The sequence below is a fragment of the Saccopteryx leptura genome, chromosome 9 (genome assembly GCF_036850995.1).
Source record: "Saccopteryx leptura isolate mSacLep1 chromosome 9, mSacLep1_pri_phased_curated, whole genome shotgun sequence".
Taxonomy (NCBI): Eukaryota; Metazoa; Chordata; class Mammalia; order Chiroptera; family Emballonuridae; genus Saccopteryx; species Saccopteryx leptura.
Window position 1 is genome coordinate 293,456 of NC_089511.1, and position 12,420 is coordinate 305,875.

At 53.8% G+C, this 12,420-nt stretch overlaps 1 protein-coding gene across 6 annotated transcripts in view; it reads right to left on the reverse strand.

Moving 5' to 3' along the window:
- Positions 1-12,420, reverse strand: part of DEF8 (differentially expressed in FDCP 8 homolog) — a 32,106-nt gene that overhangs the window by 18,574 nt on the left and 1,112 nt on the right. For 3 of the 6 annotated variants that reach the window (XM_066349858.1, XM_066349861.1, XM_066349859.1), the window contains exons 2-11: positions 8,524-8,657; positions 8,117-8,214; positions 6,397-6,546; positions 5,310-5,451; positions 3,866-4,030; positions 3,142-3,269; positions 2,904-3,017; positions 2,062-2,142; positions 1,210-1,350; positions 977-1,086 (exon numbers count right to left, since the gene is read on the reverse strand). In XM_066349858.1, coding sequence (XP_066205955.1) covers positions 977-1,086; positions 1,210-1,350; positions 2,062-2,142; positions 2,904-3,017; positions 3,142-3,269; positions 3,866-4,030; positions 5,310-5,451; positions 6,397-6,546; positions 8,117-8,214; positions 8,524-8,647 — 1,253 coding nt within the window. In that variant the 5' untranslated portion in view covers positions 8,648-8,657. The remainder of the gene's footprint in view (positions 1-976; positions 1,087-1,209; positions 1,351-2,061; positions 2,143-2,903; positions 3,018-3,141; positions 3,270-3,865; positions 4,031-5,309; positions 5,452-6,396; positions 6,547-8,116; positions 8,215-8,523; positions 8,658-12,420) is intronic. The other 3 variants (XM_066349857.1, XM_066349856.1, XM_066349855.1) reach the window with 1 other exon arrangement.

The window sequence follows — 12,420 nt, forward strand, 5'->3', positions numbered from 1 at the left end:
CTTTGCAAGCTTCCTAACTCAGGTCCCAACACCACCTCTAAAGTAGGGGAAACTGAGGCACAGTTTCTCCCAAAGGGCACAAGCAGGGTCTATACCCAGGTATACCTTCCAGGCCTGTGTTTGGGCATCTGTTACCTCATTACCATCAGACAGTTCTGCTTGGATCTCTTACTGATTTGATGACTCTACCTGCCCTATCACCGTAGGGCAATCTGCCCCCAGGGCATTGTGGAGACACAGGGCCCATGGGCTAAATTTCTGAAGGGAGTATAGCAGTGTGTTTGACACCTGTCACACACCATGCAAACTACTAGCTCACAGGAGTTCAGTTTCAACATTAATCCTCTCTGTGACAGCAACCCCAGCTCTGCAAAGCTGTGACGTCAGCTATGACAAACAGCGAATGGCAGAAAAAGTCAGTGTGGGCAGAAATGGGGGCCCATCTGAGGCCACTGTGAGAAGTCTGTACAGGGCTCAGCCGGTAGACACATATTATTAATAACTGTGCATACTAAAGAATTAAAATATTTTTCTTCCAATTTGTGAATATTATTTTTCCAAACATTCAGTAAGTCTTTAGTTCATAAATGCTTAAGTTGTCTAACCTAAGTACTTCATAAACAAAATGTTAGGTATTTATTTCAGCCTAGAGAAATTTGAAAAAAATCTCTTGCACACTAGAAGTACCAGAAACTAGGTTTAGAAACTTCTGGCCTATGTTAACCCTGGGAAGCCAACCTCAGTCCCGGGGGTCAGGGGAGCAGGTCAGATGTGGGCTCATGCCTAGTGCCCTCCCTAGTCCCACAGGTGCTGGTGCCAGTGAAAGTTGCAATTCAGTCATACATATCAGGGCCTAACTCCATATTGCAGGATCAAGGCAAAGGGCTTTGAACATCAGGGAGCAAGAATCAAGCCCCAAATGTCTCCCTCCCTGTCCATCTCCCTGTGGCCTGAGGGTGGGGTCGGGCACACCAACCTGTGGAAGACGGCGGAGCAGTCGCTGCACACAGACGTGTGGCTGTCGAAGGGGAACAGCACGTCACCCTCTCTGCAGAGCTCACACACGAAACCCTTGGCCTGGCACCGCTAGGAGTTGGGGGTTGGGGCAAGTCAGTGCTGCTCCAGAGGGTCCCCAATGCCGGGACACATCACCCTCCTGCCGTGGGCACTGGGCAAGGAGAGATGCCTGGCTCCCAGTAGGGCACCCACCTCACAGTCCAGCTTGATATGCTTGGCGAAGAGTGTGTGGGTCTCGGTGAGTGAGCAACCCAGGCGGCCCGTGTGCGCATCCATCAGGTCCTGGACTGAGTACATCTCATCGTTCTCCACAAAATGCTGCCGGTCCTGGAGCTACCGGTCCAGCAGCTATGACTCCTAGCCCCAGGGAGGGCCCCACCCACTGCCCCAGCCCTGCCCACCCACCATCCGGGTCCTGGGTGCTCGTGGAAGAAACAAGCTTCAGCCCCGTCAGCCACACTGACCACCTTGCTGCTGCCAATGTGCCAGGTCCACCCTTCCTCTGCCTGGCACAGGGCACTTCCTCTCAGTCCTGACGCCAACATTGCACCCCTTCTCTGCATCATTTTGTCCACAAACGTCACCAACCCTGTGAACAGCTTGTTTTTCTTGTCTCCCCACCTGAAGGGCAGGGATCCTGTTCTGTTCCCCATAATCTACAACAGTGCACGCTCATAGCAGGCGCTCAGTGGGTGTTGGTTGAACAAAAACATAGGCAAAAGCCTTGAAAAGTGTGTTTTGTGGTCAGCCCAGCCTGGGCAGGCCTGCGCCTGGTCCACGCCATAAAGGTGTGTGTACAGACTGCAGGGACCGTGCCTGCTTCTCTCATGTCCCCCACACTGATGTCATCAGAGAACACTTTTTGGGTACAATGCCTGTTTGCTTATTACAGACCTACTGTCACCTGGGACAGAGGGTGGAAAACCCACTGATAAAAGCATGACACAAAGCTATCAAGCTATCTGGAAAAGACCTGAGCATGTCATGTCTGCATCTGTGGCTGTTTCCCGTCTGCCCTCCCCGACCCTGGGCAGCTGGCCTCACCTGCAGCAGTAGACGCGCCTCCATGGCCTCCTTGCAAGTGATGAAGTATGGCTTCATGAGCAGGATGTCCTGGCGCAGCTTCTGTGGACAAGAGAGGCAGGCTGGCCTCCTAGGCCAAGCAGGGGCTGCCCCATGGCACTTCTGTGTGGCCATGGGGGCTGACAACTGCACTGGCCCAGTAGGGAGTCAGCACCTTCATACCCCCCAGGCAGGGCCCAGATTTGAGTGCTCCAGCCAAGCTCAAGTTCAAAGCACAGCTTCCAGGCCAGGCAGAACCCTCAGGCTCAGTCACCCTGTCCTTCTACCCCCACGTCTGAGAAGGATGCAGAGCTCTGTGCGTCCTTGGCAACAGAACAGGCTCTGCCTCAGCTGCCTGCCCTTCACCTGGAACCCAGTCCCTGCCGACACCTCACGGGAGACACTCACTGCTGCCCACCAGCCACTCGAACTCCTGAGCACTAGGACTGGCAGGGCTGACTGAGGTGGCCAGTGTGGAATACACATGGGAATTCAAAGAGGACAAAAAAAGAAAAGGAATGTCATGTTTCAATAAGGTATATTCCTTATGTTGAAAGAATCTTTTGGGTATATTGGGTTAAATAAATGTATTATTCAAAATAACTTTACCTGTATCTTTTTACTTTTTTAATGTGGCTACTAAAAATTTTCAAATTGCTTCTGGGTCTACCATCATATTGAAACTGGATGTTGCTCTAGCGTCTTTAATCCAGAGGACAGCTGAGGGGCCAGTAAACTAAGCAGCTGGGTCTCTCCTCTGCTCCCGCAACGCACGTACCCCGCTCTGGGGAGAGCAGGGTCCACGCACCCCATCCCCGCCTCACCCGGATCTCCACCAGCTCCTCCACGTAGTTGAACAGCAGAGGGTTGATCTCCCGGAGCCTGAGCACTGGCCGCGACACCATCAGCGCCAGGTAGCGCATGCTGCACCGGGACACCTAGGGGAGCGAGAAGGAGTGGCCCCTCTAGCACACCTGCCCCACCCCCAGATGTACACTGGCCACGCCCACCCAGCCTCCCTCCTATGGCCACGCCCCCTTACCCAGTCATCCCCGCCCTCACCTTGCGGGGTTCGAAGTCCCAGTTGTGCACCACGCGCGCTGGGATGATGGCCAGGTCGTTCCAGTGGCAGTGGCTGCAGTAGTACTGGCCCGTGTAGTCGCACTGCCGGGCCTCACTGGGCACGCCCCCTGCGGAGGGGCGGGTTGTTACAAAGCCGGGCTACTTTTAGAATCCTTCACCACATGGTGTTGGTCCGGTCGCGGCACACGCGGGTGGAAGAGGCTGGGCCCGGGCTTCCATCCTGCAGATCTCACCCATCCTGTCCTCTACACGAGGTTTCCACAGGTCAAGACGTCTCACCGTCCTTAGTTTTCTCACCAGTAAAATGGGACGATAAAAGGCTGCCCACCAAGACTGCTGTGAGGACCCCATGAATCAATATTACTAAATCTCTCAGGCCTGCCACACCGCACGTGTCTGCTGATTACTGTGAGGCTTTCCTAGCCCCATTATAGGTGGGCTTTCGGTGACAACAGGGCTGCACGCGGAAGGCTGAGGGCAGGCCCAGCCCTATGGAACTCCTAGGTGACCTGGGCTAGAGCCCCAGTCTGCTTGTGGGGAAGTGAGAAAGTGCCACACCCATCCCTTGTCACTTCCCCAAGAGAGACAGAAGCTGTCTGCAGGAGCCATGCTGGCCTGATTTACCCAGTGTTCTCACACAGCTGCTGGCCTGGTACCCTGCCCAGACAGACGCCCTCCTCCCTGCTCCTTCCTGGGCACTCACGCAGAGAGATGGGTGCCCGGCACTCGGCACACCGGTAATCCTGGCTGTCGAGTCCTGCCTCTGGGCAGATGTTGAGCTCGTACTCGGCTTGGTGGCTGACTTTGGAGCGCACACAGGGCTTGGAGATGAGGTTCAAGCACTTGCTGTGACAGCGGTAATAACACCCTGGGGGTGGGGAGGGGCACCAGATATATGCTTCTTAGTGGTACAGGGGATCCTGCAGCCTAGGCTGACCTGCAGCTGCCAGGACCCCTAGGGGTTCTACTCCAATTTCCGGACCAGTCCAAGAGCTTCTCACTGCAGATCCCTTGGTCACCCCTCCGGATCCCTGCCCTGAAGGCTCCTGCAGGCTTTGCCCTTGAACTCCAGATTCGAAAGCCGAGGGGCCGCCTGCCATTCCCACCTGGACCGCTGAGGGGCTGTAAACCCACACTGTCTGGGAGGAACTCTGGCTTTTCCTCATCAAACCCACCCAATGTTCCCACTTCAGACTTCGGCAATGCCATCATTCCACCTGCTGAGACTGAAAATCACGAAATCATCCCAATTTCTCTCTTGCAACCTGTTTCCAGTCCTTCAGCTGGTTCTTCAGCTAGTGGCCACTTCTCATCCTCAAGCACCCCAGCCCCGGTCAATTGTCATCACCCTTCCCCTCTGCCTTTGCATCACTCCTTCAGTCCATGCTCAGCCCAGCAGAGTGATCCTGTTACAACCTAAGTGCGTACAGCACCTGCCCGAAGCCACCAACTCACTCACAGAGAGGTCCTGGCAATCTCTGAGCCCACATCAACCACACCTCTCAGGCACAATGCTCCAACCATGCTGCTCCCTGCTCCTCACTGAAGACGCTGCACACCTGACCACAGGGCCTTTGCACAGATCTCTCCCTGCAGCAACCCTCTTCCCCAGGTATACCTCGCTTGCTCCCTGAGCTCCAAGTTTTTGCATGAATGTCACAGGTTGCTTTTTTATTCTACTCTACAGTCACACCCATCCCATTCCCGAACACATGTTATTCTCTTTCCTTGCTGTGCTCTCCTGTTCTGTGTGTCATCTACTTACTCCTCATCTAACAGAGTTTTCTGCAATGATGGAAACATGTTCTCTGCACTGCCCCCTGTGGCTACTGAGCACTGAGTACTGGTAATATGGATAGTAAAACTGAGAAACTAAATATTTGTTTTAATTCATTTAAATTTAACTTTGAATAGCCATGTGTGGCTGGTGGCCACCACACTGAAAACGCAGATGTGGGTGTGAATCCAGTGAAGGTGGGGGTGGGGCTTTCATCCCTTGTGCACGCGCAGTGAACATCAAGCACACAGTCAAGAATTCACCTGAACTCAACCCAAATACAGCAGCAGCAGACCTGTGGGGTCTCTGGCCTGGCCTGGGGACTCAACTTCCTGCCCACCCAGAGGAGCCAGTCTAGGTCTCGACCCACCTGTACAGGTGTACCAGGTCTGAATGAGCCCCCAGATGATGGTGTTGCATTTGTCACAAGTCTGCTTGACGCTCTTGCTCTTCTCCTTGTAGAAGCGATGCTCCAGGAGGACTCGAATGTTGGGCTCATCTTCATTGGGGTCCTGGAAAGAGGCCGGGGAGGGGGCACAGGTGAGCCAGCAGCAGCTCCTTTCCCTTCACACAAGCCCTTCGACTCCCTTCTTCCAGGCACCATTTGTAACAGGCTTTGAGTTTCTCCCAAGGTCACCCCTTTTCTCTTTAGCAATGGAACACCCCAGTCAGGCTTGCACCCCCTTTCCAGCAGCCCCTCACCTAGGTGCTGTCCTGCTAGGGCCAAGGGCATGTGAGCAGGAGTACCATGACCTCAGCCCTTCCTCCCTTGTTTCCTGCTGGCTGAGTGCAGACCCATATGGAGAGCAGGGACACTCCCCCCAGGGGCTGTCAGAGCAACAGAAAAGGAGGACCTGGGGTCCCCATCACCACTGGCTGCCACATGGGCCCCGGACCACCTATCATACTTCTACACATCTGATTCCTCAGGCCACTGTATTTTGAAGTCTTTATTACCACAGCCTTACTTACTTCCTAATGAATACTCCACTTTCCGAACTCCCAGGGACTCATGGGCCACTGCAGGGACAGGGTGGCAGCCACGCCAGGTACACAGACTTCAGGACTACATTGTGGATACATGTGGTTTTTGGCCACCAGGATCCATTACCCTACTGTGTCACCTTTGAGAACCCCTACCCCCCACCCCCATCTGAGTCATGTGGTTCAAGATGGGACTTTATCTTACCCACTTGTGACAGTCGGTGAGCATGTGACTAGGACTGGCCAGTCATCCTATTGGGTCAGGGTGCGCACATGACCCAGGACTGGCTAGTTAAGACCAGACTGATATAGAAGTAGTCTGCACATGGAGTGAGAGCCCATCTCTCTCCCTGCCTTTCTGGGCAGCCTCTGCCTCAGCCCCTGGGAGGGAGCTGAGGTGGCCACAGGCCTCTAGGCTCCCACACTCTAGCTCGGTTGTGGCTATCTCCATGGTGGGCTGGGCCAGCACCCACCTTGAGCTCCTGCAGCTTCAGCCGGAGGTGGATGAGCCTCACGACAGCGTCCTTCTGCCTCTCGGAGTGCTCTGGCAGCTCCAGAATGACCTGCTTGCACTCCTCGATGGCCTGCCGCAGCTGCTGGATGTCGGAGGCCAGGAACAGGCCCTGGAAGTAGGGGACACGCAAGTGAGACGCCTGCCCCGGGGCTCTCCTGTTCGGGCCAGGCTCATCTTCGTGGACAGTTAGGCCCAAAGCAGACCTCCGCAGTTCTGTTTGCCCAGAAGGCATCAAGAGCTTGTACAAGACCCAGGGAAGTTAGCAGCCCACACTACCTGCCCACCAGCTGACCCATCTACCCACAAGCCTCTGAAAACCTAATTCAGGACGTTTTTCAAAACACAACTTCCTTCTTTTAGAAATCCCATCACTTTTCTGGCCATACTAGTTTCATAGCGCTTCCTCTGAGATGAAAGCTAGGGAAATGACACTGGCCCATCACCAAGGAGAGGAAGTGTCCGGGCACCCACTCACACTGGGCCCCAGCAACTCGCAGTGACCCAGCAAAGCCTCGGACTCAGGACTGTGCTGCCTGCCCCCGGGGAAGGGAGGCAGCTCCGCTGGAAGAGCTAGGAGCAGGGGCTGTCCCTGCCCTCAGAGCTGCCCTCCTGCGGGGCGCTGGGCTCCAGAAGAGGAGGCTAAAGCCCTCCTCCTGGGGCTCAGTGTGTGGCTGATAGGAGGGCCTCAAAAACATTATCGGAAAGACACAAAACACATAAATGAAATGTGTCTCTGTACCGGTAAAGCTTAAAGCCACATACTAAATAAAAAGTAAACTAGAACTTGGGGCTTTGAGGTGAATCTTTTTTTTCTTGAAGTTATATTTGAATGTTATGCTTCTCTTAAATAAAACTTGGAGACAGTTTAAACAAAAGATTTTCAAACATTTTGTTTAAAAATGGTTAGAGCCCTTTTATTTTTTATTGTAAACAAGCGTTTCATGCAACAAAATACACGACAAAGAGTGGCTCTGCAGAGCTGAGTAGGTGAAGGGGGTGAGCAGGGCCTTCCCTCTCTGCCTCCCGCTCGCCCTGCAGTGTCTACAGGGCTCCCTACGGCCCCAGATGAAGCCAGTGTCACATTTGCTTCACAAGAACCTGGAGCGTAGGGAGGGGGCACAACCCTGCAACAGAAGAGCAGCCCCGGGTCCAGCCCATCCTCACCAGCCCCCAAATAGGTTCTGGTGATGCGTGTCAGGTGTCACGTGGGCCTCAGAGTTGAGGAGCCCTAGCTCTGAGAGAACAGGGCCCCTCTGCCTAAGGGTGGGGTCATGAGGAATTGGCTAATTCAGGGGTTCCCAAACTACGGCCCGCAGGCCACATGCGGCCCCCTGAGGCCATTTATCCGGCCCCGCCGCACTTCCGGAAGGGGCACCTCTTTCATTGGTGGTCAGTGAGAGGAGCATAGTTCCCATGGAAATACTGGTCAGTTGGTTGATTTAAATTTACTTGTTCTTTATTTTAAATACTGTATTTGTTCCCGTTTTGTTTTTTTTTACTTTAAAATAAGATCTGTGCAGTGTGCATAGGGATTTGTTCATAGTTTTTTTTATAGTCTGGCCCTCCAATGGTCTGAGGGACAGTGAACTGGCCCCCTGTGTAAAAAGTTTGGGGACCCCTGGGCTAATTCCTCACGGCTTGGGGGCTTGCCAGTGTCAGCTCGTGACCCTGAACCTTACCACAGGGCGGGAGAAGTGGTCCTCAGACAAGCCCAGATCCATCACACACTCCGCACAGTGCAACTCGGGCTCTCCTGGGAGCAGCTCCGGCAGGGTCTCTGGAGCAGGGGGGTGCAGGTGTGGAGGCAACAGAGAGAGAAAAGTCAGCCTGCCTTGTTGCAGGGGGGAGGCTCGGTGGCTGGGGAAGGGGGCGGTCAGAAGGGTCCCTGGGGATGCGGGAGCCCACAGGTGCTGCTGAGGGGAGCCTGGTTCTGCCCTGTTTGCAGAGGAGCATGTGGAAAGGAGGCAGCCAGCATGGTGCTCAGCTCAGGGGAAGAGCCAGCACCCTCCACCGCAGAAGCCAGAAAGGGAGCGGGTGCAGGTGTGATGGGTCCCAGTGCTTACACAGACCTCCCTCTGGCACCCACCTTCAGAAGCGATGTCTGGGGCCTCCTCACCGGCCCGCTGCTCATGCTGCCTTGACCCAAGCTGCTTGTTGAAGGGGTTGAGATGGGCCTGCCGGAACCGGGCCAACTTCTCATCATATTCCATAGCATCCCACCTGCGAGGCAGGACACGGCAGGGGCAGAGATGAGCAGCCAGCTCCCCGCTCACCACAGCCCATCCCCTCCCTGCACTGCGGGAGTTTCAGAGGGGATGGATAATGCTCTTTCATTCCCCTGGGAGGTCTGGGTGGAGGTCCCCATACCACGGCCTCCATCCTCAGTCCTTCCCCAAACCAGCTCAGCCCACCCCCCAGGCCCTCCGGTGCTGTCCCTTCAGTAAGAGCGATGATGTCCAACACACCCCACCATTCATGCAGACGTGACAGGCACGATCGAAGGAGGACTTGACCTATCCGAAGGTGACCCCAATGGACCATCTGGAACTTGGGCTCCTATCTTCCAGCACAAGGTCCTTTGGTCCCAGAAGCCCTCGCTGCTCCCATGACATACACCTACCAGGACTCAGTTCCTCATTCCTGGCCCTTAAACCAAGGTACCCTTTCCCATCAGAGCACCCCAAAACTAAAGCCCATGAGAATAACAGTGATGACCACCAGAGAGCACAGTGCTGGACCCTCTGGAGTCGATGCCAGGACCCAGGCCTTCTCGCCATCTGCAGTGTGGCCTTTCCAGCACACCACAGAGCTCCACATCCTGCGGGCAGCTCCCTGGCCTGAGTTCCCACTGACATTCCGTGTGGCCTGAGTTGTGTGTGGCCTCACACCGTGAGATTCCAGGAAATAAGCAGCAAGTGCCTAGATCTCTGCCTGGCCCTGCTTCTCTCCCTGGAGCTCAGCGAGCTGGAACACACAGCGCTGGCTGATGGCTGATGGCTCCCAGCTCCCAAAAGAGAGGAAGGGCTTTGGTTGGGGACAGTTTATATCCCATGTTCCCACACCTAACTAGCTGGGCCACATTCCTTAGCCTCCAAGTGCAATGAGTCTATAGGAATTGGAGAGATATTTTTTAAGGCTTTGTAGTAAGTGCCTGGGTGTGGGCTATGCTTTCTCTATCTCCCTTTCCAGTCAGAAATAATGTGCAATTATAAGACAATCCCCTGGCTCTTATTTGTGCCCCCCACACAAGAAAGAGAACTGAGCCCAGAGGAAATGGTCCTACCAGGCTCACCCCACTCCTGTCCTGCACCTGTCAGGAACTCCCACAACACCTGTAGGACCTGTTCTTCCTGTTTCACATCCACGGTGGGACAGTGGGGACGTGGGCTGGGAGTTCCAGTCTGGCAGAATCTAGTACCTATTGACCGTCTGCCCCCCAGGTCAAAACAGGGGAGGAATAGGTGCCCTGGGCTAGCCCCTTCTCTTGTTACCTGACGGCTTTGGGCAGCTCACACAGGGCGTTTGAGCCCTAATGCCCAGTGACCCCCGGATGGCAGGGGCCACGGACGGAGTCCTAGGGAGCACCCAGAATGCCAGAGAGAGACTCAGCTGTGCTGGTATCACCTAACCCTTCTTCCCGAGGGGCGACAGACTCTTTGTTCAACCAGACTTTCTCCAGGGTCCTGAACCTTCTCCTGGGCCCATCTGTGCCCTTCCTCGTAAAATCCAGTTTTAGCAGAAATCCTGCCAAATCACTTTAGCAATAGTTCCCCCCCCTCCATATCTGGTCATCCTCACACCTGACTGAGTTCACCCTGATATCTGGTCATCCTCACCCCTGACTGAGTTCACCCTGATATCTGGTCATCCTCACACCTGACTGAGTTCACCCTGATATCTGGTCATCCTCACTCCTGAGTTCACCCTGATATCTGGTCATCCTCACACCTGACTGAGTTCACCCTGACATCTGGTCATCCTCACACCTGACTGAGTTCACCCTGACATCTGGTCATCCTCACACCTGACTGAGTTCACCCTGATATCTGGTCACTCCTCACCCCCCTACCCCAACATCTGACCACCCTGCCCTGCCTTCAGCAAAGGTCCTGCCGGTCGGTTCAGCCAGAATCCCCCACACCCTTGGTGTTTCCTCTCAGCAATTTCTCACCCAATGACCCCACCCTGCCCCTTGGCCACAATTCCAGTTGGCCCAAACCATATTTGGAGTCGAGCTCAGTTCCATACACAGGCTTCTTTCTCCTGTTGCCATAGTTGTGAATAAAATCTGTTTTTACTGTTTTAACAACTGTCCGGGTCTGGCTTGATTTTGACAGTGCCAAATCCTAGTTTGCAACTGGTCACAAGATTTCCAAGATTCCCTGCAGCTAGATGTGGTCATGTGACTACATTCTGACCAATGGGATGTAAACAGAAAGATCTCCTGAGATTCCTGGGAATTGCTCTTAACAGGAGGGACTGCCCTTTGTCCCTTCCTGCCTCTTGCTGCCTGGGATGCAGATCTAATGGGTGGAGCTGAAGCAGCCACTTTGGGTTGTGACATAGAAGCCCTGTGTTGCCACCACCCTTCACCCATACCCCCACCCCCAGGCAAGGTTTCATTCAAATGAGAAAGAAATAAACTTCTGTTTAAACCACTGTTACTGGGAAGGAGATTTCTGTGTCTTGCAGTCAAAACAGATCCTAACTGATCATCCCAGCAGCCTTGTGGTTATAAGACAAATTGGCCCTATTCAAATCCCAGCTCTACAAGCACTTCACTGTGTGACCTTGGACAAATGTCTAAACCTTTCTCTGCTTCCTACTTCTTATATTTTAAATGGGGATAATAATAGTATCCACTGTGTAGTATTATTGTTAAGATTAAATTAGTTAGCCTGACCAGGTGGTGGCACAGTGGATAGAGTGTCAGACAAGGACGCAGAGGACCCAGGTTTGAAACCCCAAAGACACAGTCTTGAGTGTGGGCTCATCTGGTTTGAGCACAGCTCACCAGCTTAAGCCCAAGATTGCTGGCTTGATCAAGGGATCACTCGATCTGCTGTAGCCCCCCCCCTCCACCAAGGAACATATGAGAAAGTACTCAGTGAATGACTAAGGTGCCTCAACGAAGAACTGATGCTTCTCATCTCTCTCTCTCCCTTCCTGTCTGTCTTTCCCTGTTTGTCCCTCTCTCTGTCTCTGTCTCACACACACACACACACGATTAATTTAGTTAATACAGAGTTCTAAGCACCCTGGTCAGCGCCCCACATAGTAAGTATCCAACAAATACTGGGTGGAATATTATTATTATATAAATATAAACCAGGTAAGTAATTGTTACTACCAGTGTTAAGAATCAAACAGACTTGATTTAAACTCTGCCTCTCCCAGGGATGTGCTATGTGACCCCATTTTATTATCCATGAATAAGGGAGAATGCCGACCTCCTGGGATGGGGATAGCCCAGAGTTGTCTCTGGACAAACTGCCAGGGGTCTCTCCCTGGAAACCTTGCGGCATTTTAATGTGTAGTCGGTGGAACACCTCAGCTCTTTCCAATAGCCCTCTTCTGGCTGCAAGCTCCCCTGGAAAAAGCCTCTTTCATTCACCTCCTCATGAGCAGTGCCAGCCCCAGGCCTGGCAGACAAATGAATGGAGCTTCTTAACCTTCCTCAGCCTCAGTTTCTCTCCTGCCAAGTTGGAGAATCATATTTCCCTCAGAGTTGCCGATGAAAGACAGAGGACATTCTCACACAGGGCCAGGGGATGTCTGTCACCCCCGCCGCCTGACCAGGTCCACTCCTCGGAGAGCCTGGCACCCAGAATTCAGGCAGGCTAGAGAAACCAGCTACCCCACCCTCTACCCTCCTCCGGAGACAGCCCCTCTCACGGGGGTAGAGAACTCCTCGACTAGGCCGTTAAAGGAAACCTGGAGGGCCCTGGCCGGATGGTTCGGTTGGCTGGAGCCCCCCCCCCCC